Source organism: Sarcophilus harrisii, chromosome 3 (genome assembly GCF_902635505.1).
Source record: "Sarcophilus harrisii chromosome 3, mSarHar1.11, whole genome shotgun sequence".
Taxonomy (NCBI): domain Eukaryota; kingdom Metazoa; phylum Chordata; class Mammalia; order Dasyuromorphia; family Dasyuridae; genus Sarcophilus; species Sarcophilus harrisii.
In genome coordinates, this window is record NC_045428.1 from 404,433,063 (window position 1) to 404,446,873 (window position 13,811).

The 13,811-nt window shown below is 33.8% G+C and overlaps 1 protein-coding gene across 6 annotated transcripts in view; it reads left to right on the top strand.

Annotated features, from left to right (window-relative positions):
- Positions 1-13,485, top strand: part of LRP2 (LDL receptor related protein 2) — a 233,801-nt gene extending 220,316 nt beyond the window's left edge. For all 6 annotated transcript variants that reach the window (XM_023499266.2, XM_023499267.2, XM_031960509.1 and 3 more), the window contains 3 exons: positions 1,835-1,960; positions 10,916-10,987; positions 11,857-13,485. In XM_023499266.2, the coding sequence (XP_023355034.1) occupies positions 1,835-1,960; positions 10,916-10,987; positions 11,857-12,018 (360 nt within the window). In that variant the 3' untranslated portion in view covers positions 12,019-13,485. The remainder of the gene's footprint in view (positions 1-1,834; positions 1,961-10,915; positions 10,988-11,856) is intronic.
- Positions 13,486-13,811: the final 326 nt, after the last annotated feature.

Below are 13,811 nucleotides of genomic sequence, written 5' to 3' on the forward strand. Positions count from 1 at the left end.
ACACTTCCTTTGGAATGATCTCTTAAAGTGCAATACTTTCCCTGTTTTTGTTCTGTCCAGCTTCATCTACTTAAAATCTCTTTTAATTTCTCCTCTCAAACAGAAAAAAAAAACTATGTAAGTTAATTTAGTTAATTTTTAACCTTGACTTTCTGAAAAGATAGGGTTGATTAAAAATTTTAGAGTAATATTTGAAAAATGAGAACTATTTTATGTCCCATAAAAAATGTTGAAAGGTTAGAGTCCCTTTCCAGTTCTAAGAAGAAGCTCTTCATTTTGGTTTTCATAAAGTCAAGTAATTATAACTACATCATTGGATAGTATTTCACCAGGAAGCAGAGAAGAGAAAAAGAGAAGAAAGAGGAGGCAGAACTTCTCACTAACTTAAGATTCAATAGTCAAAATAATTTTTTGCCCCTTCTTGCTAAGCATCAATTCATTGTTAATACTTAAATTTTCATTGGAATGGCAACAGATGGCATATTTAAATATCAGGCTGAAATGTTTCCTTACTTAGGACCAGAATATTTAGAGTACTGAAAACATTTAACTATGATGAATGGTTATTAAAGCTTTAATGTTGTGTCATTTACTAATGCTATGTTCTGTTTGTTATTCTCTCTATGGCTATGTCTCTGTAGAATACAAGTAGAGTAAATTTAATGATGGACTTAAAAGATAGGTTATAAAAATCTAAGGAATATAATATGCTCTGTCTCTTCATTCCTTAAAACTTGCATTAGATATTTTTTTAGAAAGGGTCTCTGTGGTTGTAAAAAATGTGGAAAATTTCTGGAAGGTCAATTATTACATTTATCTCTATAGTTTCAAATGTTACAAATCAATAAGCATTGATTAAATGATTGCAATGTCAGAAATTATTCCAAGTCTTGAACATAGCAAAATGAAAAACAATTTAAAAAAAAAAAATCCCAAGCTCAACCCAGAAAAAAAGCAGTCCCAGCTCTTAAGGGCTTTACATTCAAATAGAGCTGATAATATATAAACAAATAGGTATAGACTTGCTACATGCAGAGTAGATGGAGGTAGTCTTAGAGAGAAAAGTACCAGCAGCTGAGAGATCAGGGAAAGTTCTCCTACCAAAGGTAGTACATGAACTGAATCCTGGGGGAAGCCAAGGACTCTAAGAGGTGAAGGTGAAGTATCCACAGACATAAGAAACAGCTAGTATAAAGGTATGGAGATACCTGGAGCATCATCTCCAGGGATAAAATGTCCAGTTCAAAAAGGGTTTAGATACAAAGGATAAACTAAAGGAAGATTAATTATTCTAAAATGACCCTATAGTATCCTATTATTCTAAATGTTTACTGGTTTACTTAATTCCTTTAATCAAGTACCATATAGATAGCTTTGGGAAGAAATGGTTATGTTAGAACTAGAAACATCTTTAATAAATCTGATTATAGCTGGTATAAAGTTTGGACATTTTTTCTTCTGTAATTATAAGACTAATTTAGAATTTAATGTTTTTGTTTTCTGGAAAATGGGACAATCTTTATATTCTTTGCTAGTACATGGAATTTTCCTTATCCTATCAAGAAAAAGTATAATTTGAAGTATATAGGAGAACAAAATACCCAAAGAAGAAAGTGATGGAAATGAAAGAAACATTCAAGAAATTCTGTTTTTATATTTCAATTAGTGAGTTTATACTGTTGAGGGCCAATCTTTAAGACTTTTAATTTTTGTTCTTAAAGAGGAAATCATTTCTACATACTTTTTGATTCAAGTCTCTTAATCTGAAGTTTCTAATTGTTTTAATTGTAATTTCATCTTTTTGGAGTTGTATAAAACTTTAATATATTTACAGGTAACTGAATTCAGAAATGAGGATAATCCAAATTATGAAAATACAATCAGTTCTTCAGAAATTGTTGTTGAGGAAAAGCAACCTTCTACAAGTGCAGAAACAACACAAGGAGCAGAAGCTGCACAGGTATTCTGTGTTTGATTTTAAGAGAACTTTTTAATTTTGCCTTTGGTTTTATCTTTGTCACCCTGAGAGCTATATGCACTCCTATGCACATAAAACTAAGAAATTCTGATTGTCAGATCCATAATAGTGCAGAGTTAATGATTCTTCCTCTCTGACTGCTTTCATCTACCTCTCCAGATATGCAAGCAACATTAGATAGGTGTGTGATGAATACTGTGGCTTATATGCATTGGAAGCTTCATTCAATATTTAATGTAAAAAATCAGAGAAGGGCAACAAACTCTTGAAATCTAGCTTCTTTAAATTCTGGAGTGTGACTTTAACAAAGTTTAATTTAATATTTATAGAAAAAAGATATACAAAATATGGCCTATTACATATCCAGAGCTGGGAAAGACCTTAGAGGACTATTTAGTCTAATTCTTTTATAGGCAATACACCAAGGCTCCAAGAGGTTAAATCATTTTTCTAAGGTCACACAAGTTACTAGGATTCACTCCCAGGTCCTCAGATCTTAGCTAAAATTGGAATATTTATATTTATGTATTTAATTCTTTATTTGTTATTCTGGGAAATTTATATTTTTAAGTATTCATACATTTCACTTAGATTATCAGATTTATTGGCATACAATTGGGCTCCTAATTATTGCTTTAATTTCTTCTATTCATTGATGTCAAACACAATATGATTGCTATCAAACCACATTAAAATAAAATTGGAAAGTATTTTAAAAATACAATAGAACAGATAATATTAATACAGATTTTTTTTCTAAGTCACTATGCAGGGATCCTTATGTATAGTTTAGTAGCCAACAATTTCTTTTGGGGTTTGATACTATTGGTGTACTTGAGTACCTGTCATATTCTATGTTGCTGTTCAGTTGTTCAGTTGTACTTGACCCAGACCAATACCAAAGATACTGGAGTGGTTTTTTGCCATTTTCTTCTCCAGATCATTTTGCAGCTAAGGAAACTGACCCAAACAGGGTGAGTGACCCAAACAGAATGATTTGCTCAGGGTCACACAGTTAGTAAGGGTCTGAGGCTAGATTTGAAATCAGGTCTTCCTGACTCTAAGTCCAATACTCTATCCATTGAGCCAATCTAGCTGTGTCTCCCAATATTGAATATATGCATGTAAATATTTGTGGAATTGAATTGTAGAGCAATCTATCAAATTTTGCCACTGGGTGGCAATCAGATGTACTTTTGACATAGTCCTTAGCACTATGCCTCTTGGCCACCAGATGGCTTTTGTACTCTTTGCCTGGGCAATCTGGCTTTAAGAAATTAGAAGCTTGTAATTTTTTATAACAGACTGGTTATTTCCAATCTGGTCATAAGAAACTCAATGGATTAAAGATTCAAATCTACTTATTTATTGACAAAATTGCAGATCATAGGTAGTTACAAATATATTCAAGAAGCTTTTTTAGTTTAGTTTTATATAATAATACAAATAAAGATGCAATTAGGCACTTTTCTCTCATTAGAATTCTCTCTTAGAATTAAACAAGCTGTATAGCCTATGCATTGATTTGGCATCTATCCATATTATTTACAATCTTCTTTAAAATTACAGAAATGAATCTCAAAAATATTCACAAATAGTGTAGGAAGTATGGCTAGAGAATAATCTGTTTGAAAGAGATCTGGAGATTTTATTGAGTTACTAGCTTACCATGAGTCTGCCCTGTGTCTTGCCTTTCAAAAACAGAACCCCAAATCAATTTTAGACTTCACTAAAAGTGATAGGCCCTTTGTGTTCTGACCTGATCCAATCATATCTCAAGAATTGTGCTCAGTTCTGAGATCATGTTTTGAGACAGATACTGAAAGCTGGACATCACTCACAAGAAGGCAAGTATAATGTGAGAACTGGGGACTATGCCACATGATAAATATTTGAAGAAATTGGGAATTCTCTGGAGAAATGAAGACTTAGGGGAAACATCATAACTGTCTTTATGTATTTGCAAACTTGTCATAGAGAATGAAATGCAATGAAATCAGTCTTTAGAAAGTATCTACTCTGTGCTACATAAACACTATGTTAGGTGCTTTATAAATATTATCTTATTTGATCCTTTGAAGTACATTCCATTTTTATCTCATTTTGCAGTTGAGGAAATTAAGGCAAACAGAGGTTAAATTCTGGTGGTCATGCCTTTCATTGGAAAGGAAATTAAGTGGTTGACTTTTGCCATCTAAGTCCTTTGAGTAGTTAAGTAGCATAGACTAAGGGGGAAAGCATGATAGGAGGAAGGGTCCCCCTGTATGATGGCAGTGGGAAAGGGATGATGGGTACCCTGGTAGTGTTTGGTCCTCCTGCTGCCCAGTGTGTCTGGATAAGAACTAGCATGCCTGACTTCTGGGAGAATAGGAGAAGGGTTCTCTTCTATATTTTCTATGCTTTTTTGATCTGTGCTCCAAAGCTCTGGTTCTTACTGTCAACAAGACAAACCATGTACAATTATCTGTTGGTTCCCTTTGAAATCAGATCCCTACCTATTCAATCTAATTTGAAAAATGCCTTTTAGATCTTAGTCCAGCGACTTCTCCTAGCTCCCAAATCAGTATAAGGTTATTTCTCTTAATCAGTAGCTCTCTTCCATCCATCATGAATCTTTGCTATCTTTGCTAAACTAACTACATTCTCCATTCTTCCTTGTCTTGATTCTTTGTCAAACTAGTTAAACTTGAAACTTTCTTCTTGAGTTCTTTGCTTCCTAATTGTATTGTGGATTTTGCCCTACCTAGAATTAGCCTTGAATTTTTCTCATCATCTACTATTTTTGCTCTTATATACAGGCTGTTGAATGAAATTGGGGAAAATAATGAAGCCATGGCAACCAGGTTAATTACAAAGTTATGCTACATAGCCTCTACTGGGTTCTCCCTGCTGCTAGGCAATTCTTTTACATCTGTCTAATTAATGCATTATCTCACTTATTAATGTGGCTCTTCCAATCTTTTTAATGCCTCCTCATTTTCTCCTGGCTCCCCCTCTATCTACTCATCTTTTAATAAAACATAACTTGTATAAATTTTAGACTTTGATTTTCTCACCTGCGAAACGAATATATTGAACTTAATGAGCAGTGAGATTCCTTTCAGCTCTCATCTTTGAACTCTGGGTCTTCCTCACAAGTTGTTATTTTTTTATTTTCACAACAAATATTAGTTTCCTCACTTTCTTTAGCCATTCTTAGTAAGATCTTGAAGTTTCTCACCAGACTGATCCCCCTCTTTTGTTGTCAACATTTTTTTTCTTAAAATATTTAACATAAATACTTAAAACATAGTCTGGTTTGAGTAGAAAAGAACAATATTCTCAAACCCTATATTCAGGAAGTGATGCTTCTTTTAATGCAGTCTAATATTGTAATAGTTTTTTTGTTTTGTCTGCCCTGACATATTGTTAACTTATATTGAGATTACAATCCATTCAGTCCTCATATATTTTTTCATAAGAACATTTGTCTCTTCACATTCCTCCTCCCACCATTTTATACTTGGGATATTAATTTAATAATTTTTATTTATGTTTAAGGATTACTCATCGGTCTGAACCCATCACTGATCAGCAGAGGAGGTTTGCCTGTTCTCTTTTAAATCTGGTCTGGCTGGTCTGTTCCCCCTTAAGCAACCTGGTGGAACCTTGCTCCAAAGGTCTTGCCATCTTAATTCCAGTTTTCTTAGCAAGAAGACTTGAATATCTTAGCTCCTGCAGCTCAGAATTCTCAAGCTTAAGAGAATTGCAAGTTTTAGCTTCCTAGGTACCAGGGTTTATACCCATGAACCACTATGTCTGAGTGTTTATTCATTTTAAATCTAAAAATAGGGTTTTGAAATGAAAAATTAACATTTACAAATTGCAAAAAGAAGTGGGAAGTGAGTTCGTAGTATAGCATAATAAACATAATGTAATAGCAATAAAATATACATAGTCACATATGCTATAAAATATTTTGTGGATAATCATTGGATCATAAGTAATGAAACCTAAGTGCTAAATTTAGAGTCAAAGGTCCCGAGTTTCATTGTGAGCTCTACTTCTTACTTGTCATCTCCAGCTTCAAAAGCTAATTCTTAAATTTCAGAAGACATTTCTTAGATATTGGCCTAAAATTCCAATCAGCTTAGATTTTTCCAGAAAAGATAAGGTAGGAAGTTCAGAAACAAGAATATTCATGAAAACTCTCTGAGTCCAGCTTCTTATGGATGGAGTTTAGGAACTAGATAAAAATACTCCATCTGTTCTTAGTTGTCAGGGTGATGACTTGAGAAGAAGGATATCTTTGAGAAGAATAGTTTCCAAAGTATTTAAAATTTCATAGAACTTAACCCTCACCTTTAATTGTCCTCTGAAGTCCAGCATGTACTTAAACAGAATTACAAATATTAATGTATAATGAATAGGCTGCTTATGACTCATGCCTACAGTTAATATTCAGTCATTCTTTTTGACTGGGGAAGGTTGGGGATAAATAGTCACAAATTAAGATATTAATCAAGAATTTATTAAGAGTTCATAGCTAATCTCCAGTGACCAGCACATCTGGTCTTTGAGTAGGATGTTGTGAAAATTTATTTTAAGGGATTAGGTAGGGATTATTCATCCTGTTTTTTTTTCCTATAACAATCATTTTTAATCTCTTTTGTGTGTTATGGACACCTTTCATAGTCTGCTGAATATATACTTCTTGGAATACATTTGTACATATATATTTAAATCACAATAAGAATGCTAAATTTCAGCTAAAGATTGGTGAAAACAAAGATATATTTTTTCCCATTTTTTTTCATGTATCCCCTGAAATAAAACCTCTGCCCCAAGTCTTTTGGAAAATTGTCCATGCTTGAATGGACCAAGGAGACATAGAGATGAAACATAAAGAATTATAGTCTAAGAAAACATTGTTTTTTCATCTAATAAAGAATAAATTTTTCCACATAAACAGATAGAGTTTAATTTGATTCAGTTTGATAACAATTGAAAGAGTGGTTGATTTGGAGTGAGAGAATCTGAATCTAGCTCTGCCTCTTATTACCTGTGTGATGCCACACGAATGCTTTACACCTTGTTTTCTCATCTGTAAATGAAAGGATTAGGGATAGACCAGATGACTTCTAATGTTCCTTTCTACCTCTAATTGTAAGACCTATATTGATAAAAGTATAGTACCTATTGAGTCCTGAGATTCATTTTATGCAATGGAAGGTTTGAGAATTATTAGCCAGATTTTTCTCTTCCTTGATTTCTTCTCATCCTACTTCCCATGAAGCTTGATTTTTCTCTTATAAAGGAAAAAAGGAATCTTCCCATCTATCTTATAGTCTTTAAAACATTGATTTATAGGTTTTGTGTATGATGTATATAATGGATATCATATCATTTGCTTTCTCAATGAGTACTAGAAGAACTAGAGAGAATTTGAAACTTAAAATTTTTTAAAATGAATATAAAATTAAAATGAATTAAAATAAAATGCCAGTGTATTGTGGCCTTAGCCATTGTTCTTTAGGTTTGGTCATGTTGGGCACCCAGTTGATTGTAGCAAATCGATATTAGTATATTAAGTGCAGCTGAAAGTAGCATTAGAAGGTTTTATGCCTGACTACACAGCCATCTCTAACTTGCTTATTATTTGTCTTCTGTCAAAGGAAATAGAAACTTAGCTTGAAAGAGAAATTTTCAGTCATATTTTTCAAAGGCTTGATTTTTTTCCCTTGAATATTAATCATATCTCCCTCCAGACCCAGACACCTAGTGCCTGAGTTTCACAAATGCAGTCTTCCAGCCCTGACAAAGCTCTGGGCAATAACAAATTTGCTTTCACAGGCTGCTCATTTTTTCCCCTCTGTGCACTTTGAGTATGATATCCTCATGTTCATCAAACAGAGTTCTTATATCGTCATTTTCACTAGATAAAAGCGATACTGTGGCTTAGCCTGAGTAAGTAGGAAAACGTGGCTGGGGACACTGCAGTGACTGATTTGCTCAGGATGAAGCCCATTTAACTATCCATCACCAAAAACAGTTTGAGGGAAGCCTAGAAGAGAAGTTGACTCTGCAGGTTTTCTAACATTCTTCTTTAGTCATCTCTTCTCCTGAGCTTTCAATCTAATCTCATGAATTATTAACAGGTGATTCAATGTGATACTTAATGGAACCAGATGCTCATCTCACACTCCTATGGTTGAATGAACTTGTTGACCCTTGCTGCTCAGGGGCTTAGATATTTGTTCCAATCTTGGCTAAACCTGTGACGATGTGACTGTTTCAAAGGAGGCAGCACTTTACTTGCTAAGAGTCACTCTAGGGTGATATTAAAAGTACTAGGCATTCTCAGCAGGTTTTCTTTCACTGAAAATATGTTCAAAAGAATCTAGGTTAGGAACATGAAATCTCAGTGGTTCCATGATATTATTTTTCTAGGCTTTCATTAATAATGCATTTGATTTCTCTAGGAGATAAAAGCAAAAAGGTACAAGCTCTACTTCTTTGTTAGGAACCTTTTGATTTTGAACTCAGGCAAGCCCTTATGTGGGGTTTTATTACAAAGCTAGGCTGCCTAGTCCACATAGAAGCACATGATTCAGGAAGTTTTCTGTCTTCCCTCAAAAAGAACTGAGTTCCCAGTTTGATCACATTGAGGAAGATCAAAGACTCAGGTTGATTATGGAACAGATTGTTCCACAATTTTTTCAGCTGTAAAATGAGGATAATGATACTTATCTCTCAGAGTTGTTGTGAGGGAAATGCTTTGTCAATCACAAAACACTATAGAAAGATAAGATGGTGAAGAAGGAAAAACATTGGCTTAGTTAAGAAGAGTCCTTAAAAAAAAAGAGATTTTTTAATCATTTTTGTGTGTCTTCTTGGAGAGTCTAAAGAAATTGTGGACTTCAAGAATATTTTGAATCCAAAAGATACGGGTTCAAATTTTAATTGTCACCAGCCTTTAACCCTGGAAAATCATTTAACATGTTCCAAGACTCCAAGACTTGATCTACTAAATCAAGGACAGATTGGGATCTGCTTGGTGGAGAGAATTCTATCACAATTCTTGATTCTATTAACTAAGGGTGACTCCACACCAGCAAATTAAGAAATTTCTAGGCTGTCTTGTTCATCGAACAAGAAGAAGACCAATGTCACTGGAGTGAAAAAAAAGTGTCAGTGAGTGAGATATGAGAAGAAAGGAAAGGAGGAGGCTAGGTTATGAAAGACTTTGAGTTTTAACAGAGCATTTCATATTCGATCCTAGAGGCAACAGGGAATCAGTGGAGTTTATTGATTAGAGGTTTGACATGGTTGTATCCATGCTGTAGGAAAATTACTCTGGTGGCTGAATGGAAGACAAAGAGAAGAAAGACTGCAGGCAGGCAAACCAATCAACTCTTGCAGTAATACAGGAATGACATGATGAGAATCTGCACTAGGGTGGTGACAGTATCAAAGGAGAAGAGAAAGTGTATTGAAAGATGGTGCAATGGTGAAATCAACAGACCTTGGCAACATATTGAGTATTGGGGATAAGAGATAATTATTTCTTGGGAACACAACACTCCATCATTCTATCATTTGCCCTTTAAAGGCACAAAATATATATATTTTAAATAAATAAATTTTAAATTGAATTTTAAGTGTAAATTTAAATCTGAAATAGTCTGACCCTATTTCCTTGCTTTCTGGAAAGATACAATAGGAAGCAAGAAAACCATTAAATCTTTGAGCAAAAGCATTGAGAAATAATATATAAATCATTTGAATTGTGGCACTGGGACCTGGGCTACTACATTATTGAGACTTCCAAGTGGGTTTGTTAAGGATCTCTTTATTGTTTGTTATTAGTCTCTGGACTTTCAGGCCTTTTAAACACTGCTGGGAAGTAGCCATACTATAACAGGAGGTTATTTAGAAAATCAGCTAAAAAACAGAAAGTCATTGAAGAAAAAGATGCTGTAATCCAACTTCTTCCCTTTACTTTCTTTTAAAACATGGACCAGACATTTAGGGCCTTAAGGGAATTCAGGGGGATAGGGCTCTGATTCGTTTTTTATTTGTTATTGGTAAGTCCCAGATGAACGATAATAACTGTCAGGCACTGTGCTCAGCACTTTATAAATATTCTCTCATTTTGTCCTCACAACTATGGGATGTAGATGCTATTTTTATCCTCATTTTACATATGGGGAAATCAAGGGAAATATAGGTGAAATGACTTGCCCAGTAATAACTTGCCCACATATCTGCTAAGTGTCTGAAGCCAGATTTGAACTTCCTAAATCCAGGTCTGTTTCCCTATGCCACTTAGCTGCTATCTACAATTAAAAAAAAACCAAACCTCCATTTACTAGTACATGCTGCCTGAAGTACTGAGGTGTTGTGATTTGCCCAGTGAGTTACCCACTCAGGTGTCACTCAGCTAGAATATATCCAAGATGAGACTTGAACCTGAGTCTTCCTGGTGACAAGTCTAGCTCACTGTTGACTATGCTCAATCATACAGACAAGAAAACTGAATCCTAGAGAGGATAAACCATTTCCCAAGGGGAATCAAGTCAAAAGCAGACATGTATGTCAGAATCCGCTTTTGATGAACACTTTAACTTTGCGTCCAACACTTGTGAACTGCCCTGATGTTTGATTTGGACATTGGTATAATGACCCTATTAATCAAAGTGAGAGGTAGATGTTCTGAAAAATTGAAGGTGAATGGAGCTTTGAAACCACTAGGTGAAAAGAGTAAAAAGAGCATAAAATTGTCTTTCAGTTACTATAGGAGACCATAGACATTATTAAATGATTCACAGCACCAGCAGAAGAACATAGCCCCAGATTCCTTTGTCTGTCAGGGAAGGAAATCAAGCGGAAAAACTAAAATCTAATTATTAAAATTTACCGGTTTTGTCCCTCTCCTACCCTTCTCTCTTCCTCTAGGAGTCAAAATGGAGTTTCTTCAAACGAAAATTGAAGCAGAGTACCAACTTTGAAAATCCAATTTATGCAGAGGTAAAAGATTTCCTTAGTTTGGTTTTTTCTTTAGGCCCAAATTACTTTACCAATTCAGATGCATGTATTCTCGTTCTTTCTCTTCCTCCTCCTTTTAAAAACCAATATCAAAATTTAACTGTACTCACCTTGATCTCTTTTCTTTCCACATATACATTTGCCTTGCTAATAATATATGGGATATCAGTTAGTCAATAGATATTTATTAACCATCTACTAGGTTCCAGGCACTGTGCTTAAGTGCTGAAAATAAAAAATGAGGCAAAAGATTTATCATGTCTTTTGTATGTCCTCATGGAGCACACAATCTGATATAGGAAGATAATACATAAAAGGAAGCTGGAAAATAGTGTGTGGGTGACTGTGAGGGGTACCTGATATGAGGTCATCTTATATGTACAAACAAATTTCCAATTCATTCACATGTCAGAACATGATCCATGTGATGTCTTTTGTTCTTTTCAAAAATGAAGGACAAACAAGAAGAAGAAATAAGAAATTATTAAAAGAGGAAAGGTACTAGAATTAAAAAGAATTGGGAAATGCTTCTTATGAAAAATGGGATTTAATTTAGGATATAAATAAAGACAGTAGCTGAGGGAGAATGCTCCAGGAGAGTGCTCTAGGCATGAGGGACAGAGAGGAGCCAAAGATAACTAGGTTTTTTGACTAAGGGACTGGTAAGATGATGTTGCTCTTTACAGTAATAGGGAAGGTGGGATTTGGAGGTGTGTGGAAGGTTTAGGGAGAAGGACAATGACTTTAGTTATAGAATATTGAATTTAAGATCTTTGTTAAAGAATCAGTTTGAGATTTCCGAGAAGTAATTGGATGAACAAAGGTCAATAATTCTTATATTATTATTATAGATGGAGAAGGAGCAACAGGAAGTTACAGCTGCTGTACCACCCCCATCTCCTTCACTTTCTGCTGACATTATTCAAAGAAAAGATCAAACTCCAGCTTACATAGCAACTGAAGATACATTTAAAGATACTGCTAATCTTGTAAAAGAGGATTCTGAGGTATAACTAGTGCCACTGATTTTAGGGAATAATTAGAAATATACTTTTGCACATATATTTTTTACAAACAGATGGAAAAAGGTTAACATTCAGTACTTTATAAAATATATACATATATATATATATAATATCTTGCCTATAGTTGGAGATGTCTGTTGCAACTATGCCTTGTGTTTTTTTACTCATGTTGACTCATATTTTTATGAAAAATTATCACAATGTACTATATGTATATCTTTGCACTGAAGCTGTCTGAAAGTAATATTATAAATATATTTGTATATTTGTAAATTTTAGGAAAATTATCATGTCATTGATTTTGCTAATAAAAATGTCTCCTGAATTGGTTATTGCATTGCTAGAATTAAATTATTTCAATTGAGGGGGGAAAAATCAAGGTAATTTAAAGGCCTTGTCCATTTTCAGACAAAGAGTACCATATTCTCCTCTTCAGATTTATTCAGAAATAGAACCTGGACTGCTCCATAATGTCCATCTATTTGTATACACTAGCACCAAATTGCTGTATACTGTTAAATTCCAAATTCTTTCATATCAAGAGGACACTGTATTTATACACACCAATATATAAAGGATGACTCTAGACTCTTCAGTTTATGCAGAAGATAGGAAAATAATTTAGCATATTTTAGTTCAAAGACTGACAACCTAAACAGCCATTGTACATTTTTATGTTGTCAAATAGAATATCTGTACTGTCTCCCTCTCTGAGGGCTCTCCCTTGAATTGCCACTAAAACATTTCTATTTGTGATACTTATAAGAAGATTTTGTATCATTAGATGCTAGCCACATCCTATGTGATACTTTGTACTTCATCTAATGATATTTTTTTTCTTCTGATGATATATGGAACATGTTACTCACTTGACTGGCATGTCAAGCAGTCTTTCCTAGGGACTGAAATGTTGTAGTTAGAAAATGCCTTTTCATCAAATATGTTACAAAAAATTCCAACAAAACAACTCAAACTTTGGTTTGGACATTTTGTGCAAATTTCATTGTCATTGACTATTTATTTCCTGAGATGGATATGAATAGAAAGGGAAAACAGTTTTTAGAAATAGCTATTATTAGGTTCTCTGTTTGAATCTACATATCTGTAGCAGAATGTCCTGGATAGTTTAGGTTTTCTATGTAATAACAGTATAGTTTACATAACAGGAACCATTTAATGAAAGTTTAGGGCCATAACTAGGATAGGTGACAAGAAACGTTAAATTAACCATGCCTATAAACTGCAAATTTAATAAATGTATAATGAATAAAACATTTACCAGTGATTGTTCTATACCTGATTTCTCATATTTGTTGCCCACGTTTAGAGCTATTATTGTAATTATGATGAAATGTATCATGATTGGAAAAGCAACTGGGAAATGCTGCTGCTGAATAAATCTAATAAATGTAATATTTTATCAGACTTACACTGCATACCTTCTTGGTCTCACTCATGAGCCTATCTCTTGTATTGTGCGGAGATCTCAGAGAACTGAGTTTTTATAAATATCACCAGTTATATATCACCAGTTAATATACTGTAAGGTTGCACTTTCTTGGTTGAAATATTATATATATATATATATATATATATATATATATATATATATATAAATCCACAAGATTATTTCAGGAGAGAAATTTCATTTAGCAACATGTTGTCCTGGAATATTCCAGCATGGGAAATGGAAAACATAAGTCTAGTTAAGTAAGAAAATCAAGCATTTATTAAGTGCCTAGAATGTGCTACACAATATGTTAAGTGCTTGGAAACAAGAA